Source organism: Sebastes umbrosus, chromosome 9 (assembly GCF_015220745.1).
Source record: "Sebastes umbrosus isolate fSebUmb1 chromosome 9, fSebUmb1.pri, whole genome shotgun sequence".
NCBI classification, from domain to species: Eukaryota; Metazoa; Chordata; class Actinopteri; order Perciformes; family Sebastidae; genus Sebastes; species Sebastes umbrosus.
Window position 1 is genome coordinate 17,512,475 of NC_051277.1, and position 14,919 is coordinate 17,527,393.

Here is a 14,919-nt window from a genome sequence, read left to right on the forward strand (position 1 = left end):
TCAGAGTGGCAGTTATATTACATTCAACTTCTGCCAAGCTCTGCCTCTACCCACAGAGAAAAAAAAAACAATTTTCTCGATTTAGCAAGGAAGTTTATTGCATACTTGGATATATCTGATGAAACAAACTCATTGCATCAAGACGTGAGCAGGTTGCCTAAGATGTTCTACGCTCAGACAGCTGTGTGAAGTTTCTCGCTTGTTTATTTGTTCTTATCCTCTCGATGTTGTGCGATTTAATGATGCAATTAAGGGTGACAGTACAGCGCAGGAGTTTCCACACAGGGGTGTCGAGGTGTCTTTCTCAAATGAGGTAAACACTTCAGAAAGCTTTAATTGAACTAAGCGTTTAAACACCTCTCAGGTACTGCAGATTAAATCAAGGATACAATTGTGTAATGGGAAGCAGATGTCAGAGACACCAGTATAAATCCAATTTAATTTTTAAACACCCACATTACATAATTGTTTAACGGGCCAAAACGACATAATGCTACTTAACTGTGTTTGACACTATGCTCCCGGTGTTCTTTAATACCAATCGCATTACCACTTTGCCCATTGCATGACACCCGAGTCACGTTTGGGAAACTTAAATAACCCTCTCTTTAATTACACACATCCACCCCAAGAGCTCAAAACTGTTTACTGGACACAGAAGTACAGTCGTAGAGAAGAAAAGACGCAGCATGTTGCCAAACTGCAGACGTCCAGTAACTTAAAAAAGTAGTGCTGTAACCTTTCCTGTGTTCTGGAAAGCGTGTCTTCATGACCTGCAGAAGTCAGTGTTATCTTTCCCAGAGCACTTTCAGTAATGGGCTGTGGCAACACCGTTGCTAAAGTACTCTCATACTAGCTCCGTGCCCTGCATGCGTGTGTACACATGGATATTTTATAAGGCTGTACACATTTGTGTGTGCTCTGAGCTGACAAAAGATGATGTGCATACAAATGTTCCTACATTTTAGTCTGTTTCTCTCCTATTTGTGCATGTGTCACTATTTCTGTGTGTGTGTGTGTGTGTGTAGCCAGGTACATCATGTACCCAACCTGCGTGTGAACGCTGCCCAGGGAGAATGAGATAGGCTAATGATAGGTCTGGCTCAGGCTCCCGCTCCACAAAAGCCCTGTCTGGCAGCATTGTGTAGCAGACTATTGTGGTAAGAATAAAAACTAACTCAGTGTGGGACAACAGCACTTGGGATTATGAAACAGGCGTCCAGAGAGGAAGAGATGGAATAAAGCATCGGAATGAATCTGGAATGAAGTCTGGGTATGTGCCAGTCCTTCTAAGGGAAAAAAAAGAGTGAAATTTGGCTGCTGAATGACTTCTTCCCTGCGGATCTGGAGAAGGACAATGAAAAACATTTGTTTCCACTCCAGATCTACTGTTCCTCACCTCAGCCAAACTTTAATTTGGCCCTTCTGTAGCAGCAGGGTGGGTTAGCAACATTCTCACTTCTCATGCAGAGTTAGAAAAAGTGGGAATCCCGAAACTTCCCAATGAAAATAGCACGGAATGAACATTTTACCGCCCTCCGACCAGCAGCTTGTGCCGCCCAGCCTGGGTGGTATACGGAGTCTAATAACTACATCATCTCAGCTTCCCTGCATCTACGCCATACATATTTTCCGTTGCCTCACTAAAAGGTGCAGGTTTTCGTGTGCGAGCTGACGAAAGAGCAAACCACAGTGCACTAACCCCTCATATCAAGTGTTATGCAAGCTGCGTTACTGTCTAATGCCTGGAGTAATTATAACATATTGACTGTTTGACACTATTACTCACTCTCAAGTACAGTGCTGTGTGTGTGTGGGAGTGTGTGTAATGGCAAGTGTTGACAGGCCGCCTTATTATCTAAACAGGCGCCATAGCCATGGTCCAAACAGATAAGGCCATTAGCACAAGCCATGGTCACTCCAACGCCCCCCCTCCACCTCCCTTCACTCGGACTTATATAAGTCCAACGGCTGCCAACTAACAACTGAGAGATGGAGAAAGAAAGAAGAAAGAGAGAGGGAGGAAAAACAAGGATAAGGAGAGAGGGAAGAGATGTGGCAAATAAAAGAGGGAAGGACAAAGAGAGTTGCACAAACATGAAGCATGAAAGGGTTTTAATGGATGGGTGGTGCTGCCTCTGCCTCGTTTGAAGTATTTGTGGAATCAGTTTTTTAATAATGCTTCCTTCTTCGTTGTTCTGAAATATTTTCACTTTCCCAAAGGGGATTTGCACTCAGCTGTGCTCTTATTTAGCCTTATTCATGGACTTGTTTCAGGAATTCTTCACCATTTTATTAAAGTCATGTGTATGTGGCAAAACTGAGCCTCATGGGCTTCGGTACAGAGAGCGCAGAGAGTTTTCAACAGAAGCCACAACATTATTCTGGGCAAAGTTTGCTCCTTCATGACGACAACACAACGAAGCCAGTATTTCCTTGACACTTGGATGTTGGATATTTATGATTTAGAACCACAGCATGATGACAATAATAAAATAGGCATTAAGCAATCAGAAAATGATCCTTTTATTTTCACATTAATTTAATTAGTGCTCAACTGCCAAATTAATTACATTTTAAAGATCTATTAAGGGGCCGTACACATGCCGCGGCTTTTGCATGCTGAAATCCATTGTTGTCAATGTTGACGTGCTCAAACGCGGTCGCCACGCCGCGTTCCCAAGCGCCTATTTTTCAGGATGCGATGGCTGCACTCTGAGATAAAATAGTTCAACTTTTGCAGCGCTTCATCACGCACCGCATGTCATGTGACCAGGAATAACCAATCACAGCTGGCAGATATCTTTTCTTTCTTCCGTTAATTTCAGTCTACGGTAAATATGGAGGAGAAGTGAATCCTTTTAGTGCAGGGCTACCCAGAGCTTTACTACCTGTCCCGTGGACTATCTAACTTGCTTCACCCTTTCCGTCCAAGAAGGTCACAACATCCGGTGGAAAGGTCAGCCAGATTGACACAGAAATCGAGTAGTAAATCTACTGTAAGGGATTTATGGTGCTGGAAATCCATTTATTTTTGTTTTGACTTTGTTTAGTTTAGTCAGTGAGGCTTTACTTCTAAATTACCTCATCTGCATCATCGTCATCGCAGCGCGCAGGTTTTGGTTGCTTGGTAGGCGCCGTGGATAAAAGAATGAAAGCGGCACGGCTGGCGTTTTCCACTTCTTTTAGACGCTGCACGTGAACAGCCCCGTAGTGTATATTAACTGTATTTTATGAAAGCAGATAACTTTAAAATAAGTATTCTGGCTGTTCGAAGCACCTTTATAAAACAAGTTTTGTCTCTTTTTCATGCGTTTAAAGACTATTTGTCAAAGTGACTTTTTGACTCATTATTTTCCATAATCATGTTGAGACAAATCCGTTCAGAAGACAGACGAGGTGAATCCTTCTTAAAGAGTTTTCCAGCACACGTTGAGGATTTGACTCAGGTGACAGACTTGATATGATACTTACAGATTTCTAATCCACCTCTGGTACACACTGTATCTCCACTCGCTGTCGCTCAGGACAAAAGAGCTTATCTTAGATTCTGCTGTGATGATGTGTCAACAACAGCATAATACCGTGGGTCACCTTTGTGTACTGTATACTGTAAGCGCGTTCATATTTGTGTGTGTGCGTGTGTGTGTGGGGGTGTGTGTTTGCGTTGCCAAGGAGTGTGTCTTAGTATGTCTTCCAGACAGACAGATGAATCATTCCTGACCCTTGCAGCTGTCATTGAGGACAAGATTGTTTGATTAAAAGATTACACGGCTTATTTATAAAGAAAAAATATGCCATCTAGGTCGTCGCAGAGTCTTTCTAACTAATGTCTTAAAGAATAGGGATGGCTTTATTCGTTACTGTTAACAATTCCCATGAAAAGACCAAAACCAACAACCCATTAGTCCATCTTTCAATATGTTCCCCAACCTGTCTGTGCTGTCAGCCTCATGCCCATTTGTTCATATTGAAAACATACAAATGGGTTCTATGGGTACCCAAGAGTCTCCCCTTTAAAGACATTTATGATAACCACATGCAGTTTGGGGCAAGTCATAGTCAAGTCAGCACACTGACAGCTGTTGTTGCATGTTGGGCTTGAGTTTGCCATGTTATGATTTGAGCACATTTTTTATGCTAAATGCAGTATTTGTAATTTTTTTGTGCTGTTTATTGATTTCCAAAAATAAATATATACACATTTGCATTAAGCAGCATATTTATCCATTCCTATGTTGATAAGAGTATTAAATACTTGACAAATTTCCCTTTAAGGTACACTTTGAACAGAAAAAAATGTGCAATAATTTGCAATTAATAAATATTTTAATCAATTGAAAGCCCTAGTTATCGGACAACAATGGAGCCCTTAATGGCACAGAGGATCAGGATTTAGTGACAAATATAATACTTGTAGGATCAGTTAATTTTTTTTCATGGGATTTGTTGAATATTGAATATTGAAGAAAAACTTTTTTAAAAAGGCAGATTTCAAGAGAATACAGTACCTCAAAAGTGCATACATATTTATTTATAAAATTATCTATCAATAACACTTTATTTATTTTATTTTATTATATTATATTATTATTTAATATTTATAATTTGTATTAATTTATCTAAGTCTGGTGGGTCTGTTGTATTATAACAACAAACATAACTCTTTTGTCACTTTTTTTAGTCATACAAACAACATATAAAAGGTTATTTATTTATGGTGAGAAACATTTGCAGCGATCAGAGCAAAGTGCACAGAAAATAAAGCACGGAAAGAGACACAGTAACTGCGATCTGATTAGCATGTTATGTTCATGGTGTTGCTAGGGACGGTTGAACATGGAACCACAGCAGTACACAGGACGTTGCATCAACCTACAGTACAGGGTGTGCCGGTGCATTTCTGCGTTGACACACACTTATCTGTCTGCTGAAGTGTGTGTTTGGGAGGTAAATGTATGCACAATAAACTGTGTGCATTCACCAACGACTTGATCACCCCACTTTATAGAATGAAGACAGTGTCCAGTATAGATAAACAGACACATACACTTGCACACAAACAGTTGGACAGTGGTTCCAGGCATCTACTGGCACGGCACCAAGGGCAGCCTATTCACACAGTCTCAACACAACAAGGCAGTAACTCAAGAGGTCCATTAAAAAGCCATTATTGTACATCCCTCTTTAAATTGCTCCCTCAGTAATAAAATCAAGCACAGAGCTAATTTGCTGTGCAAACACACTGAATATACCAACATGTGTTTGAAAATCTAATAATGTGAATCAATCTCTTGCTTCCCGAATGTCTCTTTTCAACACACAGCGGTGGTATTATTGAGGAAACCCATAAAAACATCTGTAAAGCAAACACTTGTTATGGCTTCTTACTTCCTATCGCCTCTAAAGAATGACTTCCTTTAGCTATAGGCTGTGACTTTTAACACAGTTGTCTGCAGTCTACCTATATATTAGAGTTCTGTCAACAGCACACTATTTTTAGCTGTCTATGTTTTGTCTTTGCACCAGCCTCCTGTCTGGCTATTTGTCTACGTCTGACTCTCTCTCTGTCCCTGAAGCTCGCCTCGCCTTTTGTTTGTTAGGGATTGGCTCCTAAGACTTGCCCGGCCATGAATCTGTTCTTCCACCCCAGACATCCTTCCCTATGCCTTCTCGCCGCTAATCCCTGTTTTCTGTTTACATCCGTGTCCTCTGCCACCTGCAACCCATGAAATTATGTAACTCTCATCAAAACTTCTGTAGGACACGTAGTTTTTCCTTTTAACACTCTTGCACTATTGAGTTTTGTTGCAAAGATAAAAAAAAAACAATGTAATTGGATGCAGATTATGTCGTCAGCAAGGATGTGTTTTGCCTTTTATGTGCTGGGAGAGACATCAGCAATGAGAAGAATAGCTTAAAACTTTGCCTATATACAGTATCTATGATCACGCTGCTCTCTCTTAGGGATTGCTTTGTAGCAGTAGAAGCGATGTGCAATTGAATTTGGTGCAGTTTCACTCTGATCCCATCTTGTAGTATCTTACATATGATAATTCATAGGCAATGGTGCCGTAATTGTGATGTATGTTTGTTACGAGTGAGCCCTATGCTCTGGAGATGTTTTTCATAATATAGCATTTGTCTGCCAATTTCACAGCAGTAGAGAATACACAGGAAGCAATGTTTTGTTTACCTTATCCTTACATCTTTCCATTCCTGATTTGCGTGTTTCAATACGGCCACCGCAGTGTTATCTGCAGAACAAGCCTGAATGCACATTGTTTACACACACTTTTCAAAAAGTAAAGTAGAAAAGTCTGCAAAGCATTTGTGCAAACATCCAGAGGCAGGGATGAAACTGGGTGATCCCAGCGACTCCTTCGAAAGCGTGTATCACTTTTCGAAACGAGTCTTCTATGCAAATGATTTGCCCTCAAAAAGAAAACTGCCCACATTCAGCTTTGCGTTTGACTAAGAGGAGATCATTTTGCAGGCGTGACCTGCAGGTAAATTAATACAACAGGTCACTCTACAGTCAGATGAAGAAGGTATTACCTTATTATCCTATTTGATCCACTGTCATATACTAAAACTAAAATATGAAAGCAACTCATCGTGCAATGATGCAGACTGAGAGGGAATGATTTTTCCTGGGTTACAGAAGCTTCTCCAATAGTTTCACAGACCTGTGACCTCTTTTGGGAATTATTAGAATTAATGTATTTGTATGGACTCCTGGAAGGCTAACATATGGCAAATACACTTTCCATAACCTCCACAGTGGATCAGTAAATGTAGGCCTTGGACTTAGCAAAGCTATTTGGTGTTTTATATTTTGATCACAGAGTGGAGCTTTAAAGAGCCGTGGGGTCTCTGACACAGCTGGACCCCGTCTCCTCTCTATTGTGGGAGGGCTAGGTCATGTTCAGTAGTCGACTGGACCGAAGCCAAAGGCCAGCGATCATCTCAGGCCAAAGAGAGGAACTTTTACCACTGTAATGAGGCCTATAGGCCGGTAAGGCAACAAAACGTTAGGAGAGTAAATGCTTATGTTAGAGCAGAAAATCAAACCCAGTCAGAGATTGTAACTTCTCTGTCAGAATTCTTTTACTGACATTTCTTTTTTTTACAATCTATCATACATCGTACAAACTCGGAGTCTGTGAAAATAAAGTGAACCTCACCTCCAATCCTGAAAGTTATTTCATCCTTTCACATGTCATGCCACTTCTTGCCTTCACATGTTATAAGGTTTCCAGGAGATTATGTATTTGGTCATGTGTGTGCGAGAATGTCTGTCTGTCCACGGCTAAACTCACATACTACTGGACCCATCAACCTCATATTTTTTTTGTGTTCATTTATGACTGTATGCTCAAGGTCCTCTTGTTGTTGCAGTGATTCTCACTTTTTGAAAACATGTATTATTAACAACATATTGATTGTTTTATACCCTCATTGACTGCTGACTCTTCACTACTCTTAACAGGTCAGTAAGGGTCACAAGTGGTCAACAACTGCTTCAGTTTGGTTTCCATATGGATTAGGAATTCTTCCTCCCTTGATTTGCACGAAGACAATTGCATGTATGTATGTATTTATGTATGTATGTATAACTACAAACCAATTGAGCGCTAGTTAGCTGTTAGCAGCCGGTAGAAGACAGTTTCGGAGAGTTTTATTTTGTTTCTGTCGAGTTTGAATGGAGTGTGTTTTTTTTACAATGAGTTAACAAGACAATAAGCTAGTTTTAGTTTGATAAAAGAGAAACTTGAATTCAGAAGGTGTACGGTTATATTTTTCTGTTTGATAAGGAGAATAGGTTTAAGAATATTTCCTTGACAGAGCCAGAGAGCAGCACACTCTGCTCTGCAGGTTGCAAAATGTAGATAAATATATTTAGATTTTATTTATAGCTGCAAATGAGAGCGTATCCGTTGCGTGAGATGTGCGAGTGAAAAAATGCATCTGACACATTTGCGGTCTAGACGGGGGGTTAGACAATTGTGGTTTGTATTCATTCAGTGGAACATTGCATCAATGGTCGTTGCAGACACACCTGGCAGAGATCTGCTGAACGGGGCAAACTCCTCCTCAGCCCTGTCATGTGGTCACATTGGTGGCTGAGAAAAGCTCTTTTTATGAGGCCTTTGACACTTTGTGACATCTTTTGTTCTTTTCCCCTTTGTGTTTTGACTGCTTACTGACTGACCGACCGGTCATAGGCCCGAAGTCCTGTGATAAACGTTTGTGTCATCGCTGCAGGCTCTTCACCCCTTCACCCTGGCATGTGATGGTGTTTAGTGGCTGCTAAGTACTGACTGACTGCCCGGGGTGAAGGTGTGCAAGAGTGGCTCTCTCATTCCAGCCAAGTGTAGCTCTCTAAGCTTCAAAGTGAATCAACACATTTCCTCTGGTTTATCCTGTGGAAATCACAGATCCTGTCCCCCGCCTCTGACCCTAAAGCACCAGACAGGACTTTCTCCTCTCAGCACATTTCTGTGACCCTCAAATCATTTACATAACAAGTTTGCAGGCCACTAACTGATGTTCAACAAGTCCAAAATATGTCCTGGCCCGCTTCCTTCAGGCGATGCTGAACATTTCGGTCTGCTAACAAGTGGTAAACGAGACTGATGGCTGCTCGGCAGATTGACCACCCAGGGTGAGGTCACAGTATAATCCTCAGCCGGGCTTTCATCAGAAGCCGGGCCCTCTCGAATTGAGCACTTAGAAAAAAATGCATGAACTTCTGCAAACCTCAGCTTATAGCAATAAGGCAGCTTTCTTGTTTCAACTGACAGGATTAGACTCAGTGTGAATGAATGAGTGCGTTTGTGTTTCTGCTTGAAGAACCGTTAATGGTACACATTTGAAATCAATGTTTTAATCCTGCGAGAAAGCCTATATTCACCGACAGCCACGTGATCCGTGTCTGTGATTGCCTCTCTAGAAGGGCAGGTTCAGGAACAAAGTGTTCTGGCTAAAGACTCTGTTTGTCAGGCAAACAGTTGAGCTGGCACAGACAGATGCATGGCGTGAGTGAACACAGTGCCTCTGGGCCAGAAATGTAAAAAGACTGGCACTTTTTTTCTCCTCCTATGAGATGCTGGCCCTGCAGATACATTTTTTACACGAATAGATAAAGATTTCAATGCTGAATCATTTCCCCATGACGTAATTGATGCTTCGTTGAATATTCTAATAAATTGTACAACCATGAAAGTGTAACTCTTTGGTTATAGTGAAGAAATGCCTGAAACCATAAAAGTATAGCTGTGTCATTATGAATAGCAGAGCTAACTCTTGTGTAACACGTCTAACAAAGCAACGCCTTCAGGCTTTATTCAATGTATGATACTGTAAACACTGGATGCAGTGCATAATAACTCACCTGAGCATATCCAAGTACAACTTCAAGTCTAAGGGCATGTTCAAAGTATTGTCCCGACATAAATGTTTGAAAAGCACTATTTGTTCACTGATTTCGTTATAGCTCTCGTTGCCAAAAGGGAGTACCAGCTGGAGCTGGAGCTGCAGTCCAAATCCAAAGTTTCTTCACCCCGTTGCTCTTCATCCTCAGTATCATAATGACACACCCTCGCTATCATAAATAAAACAAGAACAAACTGTTCTTTCATTGAATAATGCAGCTCCACAGCAAGAACAATATCGCCCTAAAATATGTGTCAAATTAATGAGATGTTAAACAGCTGTTCTGTAACAAATGGAAAAATAAAGTAGGTGTGATGTGGAAGTTCTCCACGTCGCATATATGTGATGTTTTATTCAGACAGAGTTGCTGTATACTGTAGTGTGTCAGGTAGTAAAAACAATTACTTTTTTCCAACTGTCTGCACTGTTAAGCATTTACCTCCAAAAGTTACAAAATGTAGTTAAGGACTTAATGGTTTTCCTTCCATTGTACAGTCTATATTCATGCAGTATCAATCATCACTACAGGAGATAAGAACAGGCTATCGCATATAGCAAAGTTAACCCAGGTTAAAATGTAACTTATCTGGATACTCTGTGGCAGTTCAGCTCCCGGAGAAATTTGATAAAGTACTGATAATGCTTCCACAGAACATTGCCGATATGATAACGTCTGCAAATAACTGAATCAATGATAAGAAATGCCATTGCATGTTCATTCCAGGCACATCTTATCAGGATAAATATTATCACAGGTACTGAACATGGAAAAATTATTTTTAGAAGGATTGTTTTGCATACCAGAGGGCAATTTATGTTGAAAAGTTGCCTTCTTAAACAAAAACTTCAATTAGAATTAATGCAATTCAATGGACTTTCTTCACTTTAGTCAGTTTTTCCTCTTATATTTGGTTCTAAAAGCATAGGAACCATGAAATGTTTACCAGAAAATGGAACTAGGGCTGGGCAATATGGCCAAAATCTTCCATCACGATATAGATCATTTCATATCTTGATAATGATATATATAATTTTTTCTAGTAGTTCTATAAATAAATAGTCTATATGAAATAACCACATTGTATTATTTGTGTATACTCGTTTGAATTAAATACTTGACAAATGAAAACTACGGAATATTTTCTCATTTAATTAAAAACTTTTTCCAAGTTTCAAGTGAAATTATAGAGAAAAAAGATATATATATATATATATATATATATATATATATTTCCAGTTATACACTGATTATGTTAATATAAATGCATGCAAATACAGAGTAATCAGATCAGGAGAAGAATAGTTTGATTTAACAGATTTGATTTGAGTTATTATGTGCTTGTTATTATCATTTTGGGCGTCATAATTGTGTATCCCGATATCTCTATATATGACCTCATCATGTTCATTCCATTGAAAGACAATAAATTATCATATTGCATCATCGCCCTAAGAACCTAGTTGTCTATGTATTTCATAACTGGGTTTGAGGAAAAACACCTGGAGTCGGTAGGGTATAAAAGTCAGTCTGTAGGTTTGAACATACAGCGACTTCAAGAAAACAGCCCATATTGGGGCAAAGGTCAATTCTGATATCAAGATTCTTTCAGTACACCGCCATAAACTAAAAAGAAAACCCCTCTTTTATTGCCAATTTATCAGATTAATGTTATCATAGAACATACGTACGTTTGACATATATGTCATGATCCTTTAACACTCTGTTTTACTGACACAAATGACGACAACCTCAGAGTATATGACATTCAAAGGTTGCTCTTCCGATGATAACAGGTTTGTGTAGTGTTTGCTACTATTTCCCCATAAATCTCCTAATTTTACTGCTCTGATAACCAAACAGACCGTACTGTATGTAATTACAGCTCCTCCAAGTAAACACTGTACAGTAACTTCTGGCTCGGGTTCAGGAGTTCAGTGTCGAAACTGTAGACGACTGGAAAGATGGTAACCGTTAATTTGAGGCTGAAGTCATTGAACAGAAGCTGCCAAACAAACTCTCCAACTGGCAGCAACTCTGCAGCAGGACATTCTCCTCCTCACAAAGCAGCGCGAGGTGAGCTGCCAAACACTGTTTTATAAACAGTGTTTGGCAGCGACGGATAAGGTGCCAAGCCAGTTTTAATTGACCTCGAGCAATAAAAGATCATTTTAATTGAATCAATATGACAACAAACTTGTTGCTTTAGAAATAGCCTCGTGTTTTTGTGAGGCGTAGATTGGATTTTGTTTACCTCTGTTCTCTGGGGTTTTGTTGTTTTGAAGTAAAGCTCTCTTTAGCGTGATGAATGGAGGCACAACATGTCTTTCTCAGAGTTATGTAACGGTTGTCCTTGAACTGAATAGCCTCACTAAGGGAAAACATTATAATGTTAATACTGTATAGCTCATGCACATATCATTGCCAGCGTCATGTTGTGTAACATATCAAGTATGCTGCATGAAAGACGTGCATTGTGTAGATGTAAATGGACACTGTGAGCTGCATTAATGTTTGGACATTTTTGTTTGTTTTGAACCCACATCCCATTTGCTTTATTAAGAAAAAGTTAAAAAAAAAAAGTGCTTTTGACATAGACGACCACATCTACATTTAAATCTCAATATGTTGCTCTACACTTTCTTGTGAAGTAAGTAATGCTTATGTGAAACTCATTTTGGAACACAATCAAAATGAACGCTCTCGTCCGAGCCTATACTTAATCCGTGACTGTAAACACTTATGTCAGCCTTTTTCGGAAGAAGTGCTGACCCGAGAAAACTGATTAACCACCGCTGGCCATCTGGTTCATTTAAAGCAAAACATGATTCTTAAGCAGCACTGATATTGTGATTTGATACGTGCAGGATCCAGAAGTGAAAAGGTGGACTTTGTACTGAATGTTCCAAAGAGACATAAACAAGTTCAAAATTTACTGTCCGACATAAACCTTTATCAGATAAGCGTGTACCTGTCAGATAAGCAATCAGCAGACATACCTGTGGAAGAAGAGCAGTATCGACAGCATGGTCTGGTCAATGTTGCTGTTGCAGATCCCCTCGTTGAGCAGGAAACAGGGGTCCCTCACCACAGACTCCAGGGAGTCCTGCCTCATGATGTTGTTCAGCTTGTCCGTGTTCAGGTTCTGGTACATCAGCTGGCTGCGGAGCTGGCGGAAGTGGTTGACGCTGGGGCTGGTGGGGCTCCCCGGCAGGCCGAGGCCCGAAGCCGGACTGTTGGCCATGGAGTCATCGCAGCCGTTGGCAAGGTCCAAGCAGCAGCTGCAGCAGTCCAGGCCGATGGGCGAGAGGCAGTCATCGTCTGACATCTCGGAGGTGACAGGTGGATGAAAAGGGAAAAAGATGCCCAGGTGAAGAAGGGCAGGTACAGGATGACAGAGGCTGAGGTGAATGAATGAAAGAGAAAACGGGTGTTTTCCTCAGCTCAGAGAGAGACAGACAGCAGGCAGCCTACCGTCCTGTCTCTAAATGGCAGGTTGAGTTCCTCCCTGAGAAGTGCAGTCACGCTGGGCCACTCTGCCTGCTTCTATCCCTGAGTTTCTCCTCTTGTGGCTCTGCTGCGTTTAGCCTTTTGTTCGGGGCCGACGCTGCTGCAATGTCTTGCTACTGTGGCAGGAGAAAGAGTGAACGCCCCACACACACACACACACACACACGCCGATTCAGCAGGAGTGCGCTTGAAAGCAAAACCCAGAAGCTGCTTATCACTTTTTTTTCCCTGCACTTTTTTTTTTTTTGGGTTGGTGTGCCTAGAGACAGAGGGAGGGAGCGAAAAGGGAGGGAGACAGAGAGAGGGTGGGGAAACCCCTTTGATTGGTAAAAAGCATCGCCGGTTGCACACACTGGGCCCTCCTCTTTTTCTTTCTCAGCTTAGCCATGCCCTAGGGGAAGGGAAACAGACAGAGAGGGAGTGAAGCTTCAGAGCATGCTTGAAACATGTACAGTTCCTCTGTATAGCTCCACCCTGCCGTGCTGACAGCACAAGGAGTGGCTGAGCGAGGGAGGCTGCAGGAACACACACAAAGACACGATAACATGTCTGTCTCGCTAATTTGTGAAAATGTGTGATGGGAGTTGCCAGCATGGCGTTTAAAGGGAAATTATTTAGTGGTGAGCTTGTGTGCTTTTATCCTTTTTGCCTACCTCTATATATCTATATTCTATAGTAGCATCAGAATCAGAATAAACTGGATTCTGATTCAGCAAAGGCTTTTTATTTATGCTATTAAATATAGTTCAAGATTCCTTTGCTCAGGAATCGACTGTGAGTCACAAGAGATTTTTGGTGGTGCATTGGCTGGAACTGCCAACTTACATCAAGGTTTATTTCTGCAAATGGGGCCTTTGCATGTTCCCAGTCTGTTCTTGGGTTTCCTTCGGGTGCTCTGGTTAGTTAAATTGGAAACTCTAAATTGTAGGAATTGATATGAATGTGAATGTTTGTCTGTGTTAGCTCTGTGTGAGACTGGTGACCTGTCCTGGGTGTACGCGCCTCTCTTCCAGTGTGAGCTAGGTTGAGCTCCAGCCCCCTGCATCCTTGCACAGGTTAAGGCAAATTTGTTGTAACGCCACTATTAAGAAGATACTGGTATCATATGAAACTCAAAAATCTAATAAATCCATTGGTACCAACCATGTAATACTAGTTTGACGCGAAGGAGGCAAAATAACGCTCCAAACTTACGTAGAATATTGGCAAGGAAAAACTGGCATGGCCGTTTTCAAAGGGGTCCCCTGACCTTTGACCTCAAGATATGTGAATGTAAATGGGTTCTATGGGTACCCACGAGTCTCCCCTTTACAGACATGCCCACTTTATGATAATCACATGCAGTTTGGGGCAAGTCATAGTCAAGTCAGCACACTGACACACTGACAGTTGTTGTTGCCTATTGGGCTGCAGTTTGCCATGTTATGATTTAAGCGGGGTTTTTTTATGCTAAATGCAGTACCTGTGAGGGTTTCTGAACAATATTTGTCATTGTTTTGTGTTGTTAATTTATTTACAATAATAAATATATACCTACGTTTGCAAAAAGCAGCATATTTTCCCTCTCCCATGTTGATAAGAGTATTAAATATTTGAAAACCTCTCTTTAAGGCACATTTTGAACTGATAAAAATTGTGCAATTAATTTGCGATTAATCACGACTAACTATGGACAATCATGTGATTAATCGCAATTAAATATTGACAGCACTAGTTTAGATAAGTAAAGTTATTGTCATAACTAAACATAACTGTCATAATAAATATGCAATATATAATACACATTAGTGTCATTTGTGTCATTGTGCATGTGCATTTGTGTGTGTGTGTGCGTGTGTGTGAGCGTGAGAGAAAGAGACAGTGTGCTTTAAACTTGCATAGTAAACATAAACATTATCTTATCAGGCCTCCCCTGTTTGTTTATGATTCTGTCAATTTCCATATCTGTTCGCAAACTGTTTTTGGATTGGGTA

The 14,919-nt window shown here is 40.7% G+C and overlaps 1 protein-coding gene across 1 annotated transcript in view; it reads right to left on the bottom strand.

Annotated features, from left to right (window-relative positions):
• tsc22d3 (TSC22 domain family, member 3) overlaps positions 1-13,183 on the bottom strand; it is a 41,299-nt gene extending 28,116 nt beyond the window's left edge. Inside the window, exon 1 of the mRNA XM_037779997.1 lies at positions 12,436-13,183. Within this exon, the coding sequence (XP_037635925.1) occupies positions 12,436-12,764 (329 nt within the window). The 5' untranslated portion in view covers positions 12,765-13,183. The remainder of the gene's footprint in view (positions 1-12,435) is intronic.
• Positions 13,184-14,919: the final 1,736 nt, after the last annotated feature.